At 43.9% G+C, this 11,749-nt stretch overlaps 1 protein-coding gene across 1 annotated transcript in view; it reads right to left on the reverse strand.

The window, feature by feature from the left end:
- Nucleotides 1-9,394, reverse strand: part of LOC137094956 (ras and Rab interactor 2-like) — a 33,257-nt gene extending 23,863 nt beyond the window's left edge. The window contains exons 1-4 of the mRNA XM_067461002.1: nucleotides 8,207-9,394; nucleotides 4,729-4,850; nucleotides 3,562-3,703; nucleotides 180-291 (exon numbers count right to left, since the gene is read on the reverse strand). Of these exons, the coding sequence (XP_067317103.1) occupies nucleotides 180-291; nucleotides 3,562-3,703; nucleotides 4,729-4,781 (307 nt within the window). The 5' untranslated portion in view covers nucleotides 4,782-4,850; nucleotides 8,207-9,394. The remainder of the gene's footprint in view (nucleotides 1-179; nucleotides 292-3,561; nucleotides 3,704-4,728; nucleotides 4,851-8,206) is intronic.
- Nucleotides 9,395-11,749: the final 2,355 nt, after the last annotated feature.

Raw genomic sequence — 11,749 nt, forward strand, 5'->3', positions numbered from 1 at the left:
CTGGTGAGACTTTTCATTGGGAAATTAGGGAAAAATATGAGATGCTTCTCTGTCTCGCCAGGGAAAAAAGAACTCTTTGAGGAGTTTAATTGGTCTCTGCCTCCTGGCAAAGACCCCTAAATTTTAGCTCTATAACACAAGGGTTGGAGGTGCCAGGACACCCACCTGCCCCAACTCACCCGAACTGTCTTCCTTGATGGGAAAATGGCAGAGAGCATCGCTCTTGCTTTCTTGGGTTTGAAGGAACAGAGTCCTGGCATCTTCGGCTTCGTTTCTGATTACAACGAATGTCTGGCCACAGAAAAAAAAAGAAAGAGTTTGGACAACTGTTTGCTTCTGTTATAAAGCAACATTATAGTCTGTGCTGTCACGCGCTGGGCCTGTGAAAGAGTCTGTAGATAGGACGTGTTTTCTGAATGCCAGGGTGCCTCGGCTGAGAGGCCTTTCGGATTTCCTCACACAAAGTTCTTATAAAGACTTAGAAAGTTCAACAAAGTTTTTATTGTTGCGTAAATCTTCAATAAATCAAACAAATACTTCAAGGAATCAACTGGTGGCTTTGTATTGCCGAAGGCTTTCATGGCTGGAATCACTGGGTTGTTGTAGGTTTTTCTGGGCTATATGGCCATGTTCTAGAGCAAAGACAGAAGGGTGCAGAAGACACTTCCATCCTGTCTTTACTAATAATATAATATAGTATATTGTATATACATATAATATTTATAATATTATAATGTAATACAATATAATACAAATAATAATAATTCAATATTATAATTATAATTATATATTTACAATACATGTAATATTACTAATAATATTACAATATAATGGTATAGTGCAATATAGTAATATATACTGATATTGTAATATGCTAATAATATAATATATTGTATGAAAATATATATTGTAAGCCGCTCTGAGTCCCCTTCGGGGTGAGAAAGGCAGCATATAAACAGCGTAAAAATAAATAAATAAATAAATAAATAAATGTTCTCCTGACGTTTCGGCTGCATCTATGGCAAGCATCCTCAGAGGTAGTGAGGTCTGTTGGAACTAGGGAAAAAAGGGTTTTGTGGAATGACCAGGGTGGGACAAAGGACTCTTGTCTGCTGGAGCTAGGTGTGAATGTTTCAACTGACCACCTTAATTAGCATTTGATGGCTTGGCAGTGCCTGGGGGAATCTTTTGTTGAGAGGTGATTAGATGTGCCTGATAGTTTACTCTCTGTTGTTTTGCTGTGGCAATTTTAGAGGTTTTTTAAAATACTGGTAGCCAGATTTTGTTCATTTTCATGGTTTCCTCCTTTCTGTTGAAATTGTCCACATGCCGGTGGATTTCAGTGGCTTCTCTGTGTAGTCTGACATGGTGGTTGTAAGAGTGGTCCAGCATTTCTGTGTTCTCAAATAATATGCTGTGGACAATACTATTATATCTCAAATAATATGCTGTGTTCTCAAATAATATGCTGTGAACAATAATAAGCATATTATTATAACAGGCATGTGGACAATTTCAACAGAAAGGAGGAAACCATGAAAATGAACAAAATCTGGCTACCAGTATTAAAAAACTCAAAAATTACCACAGCAAAACAACAAAGAGTAAACAATCAGGCACATCTAATCACCTCTCAACAAAAGATTCCCCCAGGCACTGCCAAGCCATCAAATGCTAATTAAGGTGGTCAGTTGAAACATTCACACCTAGCTCCAGCAGACAAGAGTCCTTTGTCCCACCCTGGTCATTCCACAGATATATAAACCCATTTTCCTACTTCCAACAGACCTCACTATATATATATATAGAGTGCCTTGGACTGCGAGAAGATCCAACCAGTCCATCCTCCAGGAAATAAAGCCCGACTGCTCACTGGAGGGAAAGATACTAGAGACAAAGTTGAAGTACTTTGGTCACATCATGAGGAGACAGGAAAGCCTGGAGAAGACAATTATGCTGGGGAAAGTGGAAGGCAAAAGGAAGAGGGGCCGACCAAGGGCAAGATGGATGGATGGCATCCTTGAAGTGACTGGACTGACCTTGAGGGAGCTGGGGGTGGTAACGGCTGACAGGGAGCTCTGGCGTGGGCTGGTCCATGAGGTCACGAAGAGTCGGAGACGACTGAACGAATGAACAACAACAACAAACAGACCTCACTACCTTTGAGGATGCTTGCCATAGATGCAGGTGAAACGTCAGGAGAAAATGCCTCTAGAACATGGCCATATAGCCCGGAAAAACCTACAACAACCCAACTGGTGGCTTGCTTAAATCTTGTCCACAAGGGACAGGCAACTTTCTTCGTAAACTGTTTCTTCCTCCTTTTTTTCCTAGTTCCAACAGACCTCACTACCTCTGAGGATTCTTGCCAGAGATGCAGGCGAAACGTCAGGAGAAAATGCCTCTAGAACATGGCCATATAGCCCTAAAAAACCTTCAAACCCTGCTGTGTCCGCTCCACTGGCTGCCGATTCAGTTCCGAGCACAATTCAAGGGAAATCCTTGACCCCTCCCTGGGCAATCTGACTTCAGCTCTGCTGGTGTGGGCCCCGACCACGCGGTCCAAATTGCGTTATGGCTGCCGCGAGTGGTCCTTACCAAACAGAGTCCTTTAGTAGATTTCCAAGAGGAAAGAAGGCTTTCAATTAGAGTTGTGGAACTAAATTCCCCAACAAAGGCTCTGCTGTAGTTTTCTGTAGAGCTGTGGGACTGGATCCCCCCAGCAAAGCTGTAAAAGATGAAGCTTTCTACAGGTGGAACTGATTCGCGTCCTGTACGAAAGGCTTCTCTGTGTGAACTGAACTAGAGGTCCCCTTTTCCCCTCCTTAACCAAGAAAAAGGGGCGGAACTAAAGAACATAATGATAATTGATGGGTCATTGGCCCTATGATTACAAACCAAGGGAAGCCACCTTATTGCAAAATGCATGGAACTTTGGAATACATGCAAACACTCAATAGAAAGGAAAAGAAGCTGGAGCTCCTGGTACAGCCGTACCAGCACATAGTCTATTTCTTGTCTTCTTTACACTATAACATTCTTGGGTTTTTTTTTTCTCCCCAATTCCTAGATTTTAGTGTTCTTGGAACAGGTCCCCCATCCACACAAAAGCCTTTACATCTCTATTGACATGCTATTCAAAGGCACAAAAAATCTAGATTGCTGTAGGTTTTTCGGGCTGTGTGGCCATGTTCCAGAAGCATTCTCTCCTGACATTTCGCCTGCATCTATGGCAGGCATCCTCAAAGGTTGTGAGACCTCTGAGGATGCCTGGCATATATGCAGGCAAAACATCAGGAGAGAATGCTTCTAGAAAATGGCCATACATCCCAGAAAACCTACAACAACCCAAGAGCTGACGTTGCTGAAGAGCTGACATTGTCCATAGACACCTCCAAGGTCATGTGGCCGGCATGGAGCGCCGTTACCTTCCCATCGGAGTGGTACCTATTGATCTACTCACATTTGCAAGTTTTTGAACTGCTAGGTTAGCAGGAGTCCCCCGTCATAGAGTGATTAATTATGATTTCTATACAATTGATTAAAGACATTGTAATTTACCCCAGGTAGTTGTGCTGAGAGCAGTTCTGCAGCCTGTGCTGTGTCTCCACTGCAGAGGTCCCAGATGCTCCTGGTAATGGAAAGTCTGTCCAGAAGTGGGATCGGATTCTCACATCTTCCATTGACTAATGTCTGCTGTGAGCTGTAAAAAGAAATCTTAATTATTTATTTATTTAGAACGTTTATAACCCGGTCTTCTCGACCTTCGAAGAGGGACTCAGGCCGGTTGACAATAAAAGATTCATAAACAATAGTATAAAACATCACATCTCATAATCCACTAATACATAAAATACATTAAAATACAAACATATAATTACATAAGGCCAAATCGTCAAAATGAAATCACAATTTATCATCATGAGTCCGTGTGGTCAAGAGTTATTGACGCACTCATCAAATGCTAAATTCCAAAGCCAAGATTTCACCAGCTTTCTGAAAGTCAGGAGAGAAGGGGCAGTTCTGATCTTCAGTGGGAGAGAGTTCCAGAGCCGAGGGGCCACCACCGAGAAGGCCCTGTCCCTCGTCCCCACCAGATGCGATTGCGAGGGTGGTGGGACCGAGAGCAGGGCCCCTCCAGAAGATCTTTAAAACCTTGATGGTTTATAGGGGAAAATTTGTTGGGACATGTAAACTGGGCCGGAGTCGTTTAGGGATTTATAGGTCAACACCTGCACTTTGAATTGTGCTCGGAAGCTAATTGGCAGCCAGTGGAGCTGGCGCAACAGAGGAGTAGTATGCTCCCTGTACCCCACTCCTGTTAGTAATCTGGCTGCTGCTCATTGGACAAATTGCAGCTTCCAGGCAGTCTTCAGAGGCAACCCCACGTAGAGAGCGTTGCAGTAGTCTATACGGGATGTAACCAGAGCGTGGACCGCCGTGGCCAAGTCAGGCTTCCCAAGGTACGGGCGCAGCTGGCGCAAAAGGACTTGGAAAATTAAAAGATTAAATACAGCTCCTGAAATCACTCTAGTCCACGCATGGGCAAACTTTGGCCCTCCAGGTGTTTTGGACTTCAACTCCCACAATTCCTAACAGCCTACCGGCTGTTAGGAATTGTGGGAGTTGAAGTCCAAAACACCTGGAGGGCCAAAGTTTGCCCATGCCTACTCTAGTCCGAAGAGCAAAAATTCCCATGAGAATATACTTTTGCTGCTGTTTACTTACCCAAGTTCCTTTTCCGCAGTTTTTTTGCCATCCTCCGGCATGATTTCAGACATCTTTCATCCCAAATGCCCAGACAAGCGGTCAGTCCTGCAACGCCCCTCATCCACAGATCTTTTTCGCTTCTGGAGGAGGAGAACAAGCCAAACACTAGGACCAAGGAGGCTGTAGGTTGCATTAGGCTAGCAGCAAAACTCCTCTTTTCCTATCTCCCTCTTTACCCCATCTCATCAGCAACAGCAGCATTTGAAATGCACCCACATACTTGAACCTTGCTGCTAAATATTCCTGGGGAGGGAAGGGCTGGAAACGGTTGCCGGAACCAGAAAGGAACTGGTTGCAATAAAAACCAAGTACTTCCCATATTAGGAAAGTTACCGTAAATTAGAAGTGAGCAAATAAGGTCTGCAAGCTGCATACGATCGCCAAGCTTAAAAAAAACACAGTAAAGCCGTGCCATTTCTATAATTTATCCAGAAAATAACGATGACAACAAGAACGACAACAACACCGGTAATATTACTACTCTATAGTAATAGTAATAATAATAACAACAACAATATAATAATAATTAGGGCAAGGAACAATGGCTTCAAACTACAAGAAAGGATATTCCATCTGAACATGAGGAAGAACTTCCTGACTGTGAGAGCCGTTCAGCAGTGGAACTCTCTGCCCCGGAGTGTGGCAGAGGCTCCTTCTTTGGAAGCTTTTAAACAGAGGGTGGATGGCCATCTGTCAGGGGTGATTTGAATGCAATATTCCTGCTTCTTGGCAGAATGGGGTTGGACTGGATAGCCCATGAGGTCTCTTCCAACTCTTTGATTCTATGATACTATAATAATAATAATAATAATAATAATAATAATAATAATATGCATACATCATTCGAAAATACATCACACAGTCCTAGACTCTTGGGAAGTGTTCGACTTGTGATTTTGTGATATGAAATCCAGTATCTAGATCTCATTTGTTGTGACATACTGTATTTTTGTGTCATAATAATAATAGTAATAATAATAATATGCACACATCATTCGAAAATACATCACACAGTCCTAGATGCTTGGGAAGTGTTCAACTTGTGATTTTGGATTCGAAATCCAGCATATAGATCTCATTTGCTGTGACATACTGTGCTTTTGTGTCAGAATAATAATAATAATAATAATAATAATAAACACGATATGAGGATTTAAAGATTGAACTGCAAAGACTGTGGCACAAGCCAGTCAAGGTGGTCCCAGTGGTGATTGGCACACTGGGTGCAGTGCCTCAAGACCTTGGCCTGCACTTAAACACAATCGGCGCTGACAAAATCACCATCTGCCACCTGCAGAAGGCCAGCTTACTGGGATCTGCACGCATTATTCACCGATACATCACACAGTCCTAGACACTTGGGAAGTGTCCGACGTGTGATCCAACACAATAGCCAGTAGAGTGGTCTTGTCTGCTGTGTACTCGTCTTGTTGTGTTTCAAACAACAACAAGATATGAGGATTTAAAGATTGAACTGCAAAGACTCTGGCACAAGCCAGTCAAGGTGGTCCCCGTGGTGATCGGCACACTGGGTGCAGTGCCTCAAGACCTTGGCCTGCACTTAAACACAAACCATCTGCCATTTGCAGAACCCCACCTTACTGGGATCCAATTCTGTGGACTCATCTTGTTGTGTTTCAAATAATAATAATAATAATAATACCCCACTTTTTCTCGACCAAAGGAGACTCAAAAGCAGTTTCTTATCAGTATAAGCATTGACTTCCCAAAATGAACAAGAGAGCATTCATGGCTTTTTGAGAAACTGAGCCTGGCTTTCAAGGACTATAACTTCCATCAGTCTGGAAGTAAATCACTACTTAAAGCAATTGCAAAAACCCATGAGGCTGAATCAGCAAACCTTGGGCAAGTCAACCTCAGAAGACAGCAAAGGGTTTCCTTGGTGAGAAGTTTCAGACTCAAAAAAATATCCACAATCAATTAATCTGGCTATAAAATGAACATTCGTGGGCACAACAGATCATGTATCTACTAATATGCACAAGGCATCTCGCAACCCATGTGCGCAAACTGGCTGGAAAGATGGCAACCGGAGTTGAAGCAAAGATCAACCTGTAACTGCTGTGCAATCATCGAATCCTTGAGTTGGAAGAGACCTCGTGGTCTCTTCTGCCTTGGTTAGACCACACCTGGAATACTGTGTCCAGTTCTGGGCATGACTCTATGCTGGAATATGTCCAGAGGAGGGCAACTCAAAGGATCAATGTTCTGGAGAACAAGCCCTATGAGGAGCGGCTGAAAGAGTTGGGCATGTTTCGCCTGAAGAAGAGAAGGCTGAGAGGAGACATGATGAGGGCCATGGATAAATTGTGTCCAGTTCTGGGCATGACTCTAAGCTGGAATGTGTCCAGAGGAGCGTGACTAAAATGATCAAGGGTCTGGAGAACAAGCCCTATGAGGAGCGGCTGAAAGAGCTGGGCATCTTTAGCCTGAAGAAGAGAAGGCTGAGAGGAGACATGATAGCCATATATGTGAGATGTTGTCCCAGGGAGGAGGGAACAAGCTAGTTTTCTGCTTCCATGGAGATTAGGACAAGGAACAATGGCTTTAAACTACAAGAGAGGAGATTCCATCTGAACATGAGGAAGAACTTCCTGACTGTGAGAGCCGTTCAGCAGTGGAACTCTCTGCCCCGGAGTGTGGTGGAGGCTCCTTCTTTGGAAGCTTTTAAACAGAGGCTGGATGGCCATCTGTCAGGGGTGATTTAAATGCAATATTCCTGCTTCTTGGCAGAATGGGTTCGGACTGGATGGCCCATGAGGTCTCTTCCAACTCTTTGATTCTATGATTCTATGATTAAAAACTACAACAAAAGAACATGAGGAAGAACTTCCTGACTGTGAGAGCCGTTCAGCAGTGGAACTCTCTGTCCCGGAGTGTGGTGGAAGCTCCTTCTTTGGAAGCTTTTAAACAGAGGCTGGATGGCCATCTGTCAGGGGTGATTTGAATGCAATATTCCTGCTTCTTGGCAGAATGGGGTTGGACTGGATGGCCCATGAGGTCTCTTCCAACTCTAGGATTCTATGATTCTATGATTAAAAACTACAGCAAAAGAACATTAGGAAGAACTTCCTGACTGTGAGAGCCGTTCAGCAGTGGAACTCTCTGCCCCGGAGTGTGGTGGAGGCTCCGTCTTTGGAGGCTTTTAACTTGAGGCTGGATGGCCATCTGTCAGGAGTGCTTTGAATGCAATTTTCGTGCTTCTTGGCAGAATGGGGTTGGACTGGATGGCCCACCACGAGGTCTCTTCCAACTCTAGGATTCTATGATTCAGAACAGCTTGCAAATGTGTTGTTTTGATAGTGCCCTGTCCTCAGGGGTATCATCTAAAAGGGACCCCCCAAAGGGCATCTAGTCCACCCCTTGCCTCTGTTGCAAGTTTGGGACAAGACTTGAAGGTCACAGGAGGCCTTACCTTGCGAATGGGAAGGATGCCGATGGTCCTAAGATGCCGCAAAAAAGGGATCTGTCTGTACCACGGAAGGAGGATCGAAAAGGTGAGCCAAGGAACGTCACACGCATGCAGCAATTGAGGAGACAAAGGCAGGGATGTGGTTTTTGCACCTCTGCCGGTTGCCTTCACGTGGTCTTGGTCTTCGACACTGAAAAAAAAAGCAGCAAGAGAGAGATCTAATGCAAGGCAGAAAGGGATTGTTGACATAAGGCATTATTATGTTGACTCTTTTGGGATTCTAGTCCCAGTCTCTGGGAGTGATGGGTCTGGGAGTGATGGGGATGGGGACCACACACTGGATTGGACTAAGTTACAAGAGGTTCAAGATGTATGTGCTCAGCCAACGTCTATTGACACGTTTGTGGGGTTTTCTGGTGGTGGGGATTGGCAATCGGGAGATACTGCTGAGTCTTCGGGAGATCTAAGTCTTGACAAAAGGTGGAGGAGTTGGAGGGATGGCCGTCGGAGTTCAGATGTGGAGTCTAGGACAGCTGTAAGAGATGATGGCGGGGCGGAGGTCAGCTCATCATCGGATGATGAGGTGTAAGTTAAAGTAGGCTTTGAAATGGGGAATCATTGCAGAAGGCAAAGTGTTGGTTTCGTGCCTTGGGTTTTGTCACTGCCTATTTCGTGTTGGGGTTGGGTCCTGGATCTGCAGGTTGCTGCTTCCGTTCGTGTGTCTTTCGACTCGGCTTGCATTCTCGTGAGTGTGGATTTCCCATTCTTTGACTTTGGACCGGTTTTGACTACGACGCTGCCTACGTGGACTTTGGAACCTTGCAACTTTGGACTTGGCTTACTTCGACCACGGACTTCGTTTGACTACGTCTTCCTCTTTGCGGCTCTTTGTTTGTTCACCCTTTACTTGCAGTGTTATTTTGTGTGACTTTTGAAGCGCTTTAGTTTAATCTGGATTTTTTTCTCCGGATAATCCGGATTATTGCTTCAGTTTACCTTTTGAACTGGAACTGGTTGCAAATTTTGAGTTTTGACCAGGGACACTGAATTAACTGTCTATGAGTCCCTTTTGCTTTGGATTAATAAACTCTCCTTTTGGACATACTCCTGAGTCTGGCTCTTTAAGGCATCTGGGTTCCGACAGTTTGTTTGTTTACAGTATTTATATCCCGCCCTACTCACCCCGATGGGGAACTCAGGGCGGATTACAATGTACATATACATGGCAAACATTCAATGCCATAGACACACAACATATATAGACAGACACTCAGGGGCTATTTAACATTACAGCTTTTTCATGAGGGTATTCCAGCCACCAGGGGAGCTGTCGCTTCACCATCCATTTGTGACACTGACGAAGTATTTCCTCATTCTTTGCATGCTTTCTGGAGATGTTTATGGCCTCGTAAATTACTTAACAATCTACGGATTGGGAAACTCAGGCCCTGGAACCATTTGTTTGTTTGTTTGTTTGTTTGTTTACAGTATTTATATTCTGCCCTTCTCACCCTGCACAGAACTCAGGGCGGATTACAATGTACATATACATGGCAAACATTCAATGCCATAGACATACAACATATATAGACAGACACACAAAGGCTATTTAACATTCAAGCTTTTTTTCCCATGAGGGTAAAAGTCCTGCCATCTTCACAGGTTCGGTTGGCAGGGACGAGAGACAGGGCCTTCTCAGCGGTGGCCCCTCAGATGTGGGATGCCCTCCCCAGGGACATTAGATCAGCCCCCACTCTCTTAACGTTTCGTAAAAGAGTCAAAACCTGGCTATTTGAGCAGGCTTTCCCAAATGCAGTGTAGCAGAAAAACGCTGATATCGGAATGGCTGGACAATGCAACTGGATAATGATTTGGTAATGAAATGCGGAAGGTTTATTGTTTTATGATATTTTTATTGATATTAATATGTAGTGAATTATTATCTATGTTTAAATGTTTTAGCTTTTTTATATTGTTATGGGCATCGAATTGTGCCGTTCTGTAAACCGCCATGAGTTGCCCCCGGGCTGAGAATGGCAGTATAGAAATATAGTAATTAAATATTATTATTATTATTTCTATCCAACTTTATCTCTTATTTATACATTCAAGACACATTGCAGAGCTCCTCATACACTGCACAGGTGCTGAAGCACTTTTCTATCAAGTTATGCCAATGTTTTGATCGTCTTTTACGATAAGCCTACTGTGCTCTGACATACAAGAAGCACTGCCTGAACATCAAGCAAAAAGTGGGTGCTAGAAACAATATCATACGAAAGCTGACTGGCACAACCTGGGGATCACAACTAGACACAGTGAAGACATCTGCCATTGCGCTGTGCTACTCCGCTGCCGTGTATGCATGCCCAGTGTGGAACACATCTCACCACCCTAAAACAGTAGATGTGGCCTTTAATGAGACATGCCGCGTTATCACAGGGTGTCTGTGCCCAACATCACTGGAGAAATTACACTGTTTAGCCAGTATTGCACCACCTGACATCCGCTGGGAAGTAGCAGCCAATAGTGAAAGGACCAAGGCAGTGACATCTCCAGCTCATCCCTTGTTTAGGTATCAGCCAGCATGTCAATGACTTAAATCAAGAAATAGTTTTCTAAGATCTACAGAGACACTCGCTGGAACACCTCAGCAAGCGAGAGTCCAAAAGTGGCAGGCTCAAACCCAGAACCTCAATCAACAGCTGCTGCCAAATGAGAGACTCCCCCCTGGGCACACAGAGGACTGGGCGACTTGGAAGGTGCTGAACAGACTGCGGTCTGGCACCACGAGATGCAGAACCAACCTTAAGAAATGGGGCCACAAGATGGAGTCCACGACATTCAAGGGTGGAGAAGAGCAAACCACTGACCGCCTGCTGCAATCCAACCTGAGCCCTGCCACATGCACAATGGAGGACCTTCTTGCGGCAACACCAGAAGCACTCCAAGTGGCCAGATACTGGTCAAAGGACATTTAATCAACTACCAAGCTTGCAAAATCTGTGTTTTGTTTGTTTGTTTGTTAATTAAAAAATGCAATACAACTGTTTGGCTTGCTCCTGATAAATAAATAAACACTAAGCCTTTTGAGCAAACTTGTTTTATCAAGAAGCCCCTGTACTCTTCTTTTCCAGGGAAGGTGTTCTGGATGTAAATATTATTTATTTAAATAAAGATTTTTTTTTAATTGCAAAGTTGTAGTGTGGAATACTATTGTTAAGGGTTCCTGCCAGCCATGCTTTCTCCCATTTCATGCATGCAAACAGATACACGCTGTCTTAGCATTCTGTACCCACTAAATATGCTTAGCCCACAGTGAAGCAATTCAAGGCCACTTCCTGCTTCGGGCTTTCCCCGCTTCTAAAGAATTTTCGGGTTATTGTGTACATATATTTAATTCCCTCAAATATGTCAATATCTCCCTCTTGTGGATAAATTATTGTTTTATGTATTGTCAAAGGCTTTCATGGCTGGAATCACTGGGGCGACTTGCAGTTTCTCAAGTTGCTCCTGACACAAAAAAAATTAATTTACTGTTATCAT

This window comes from Anolis sagrei, chromosome X, assembly GCF_037176765.1.
Source record: "Anolis sagrei isolate rAnoSag1 chromosome X, rAnoSag1.mat, whole genome shotgun sequence".
Classification (NCBI taxonomy): Eukaryota; Metazoa; Chordata; class Lepidosauria; order Squamata; family Dactyloidae; genus Anolis; species Anolis sagrei.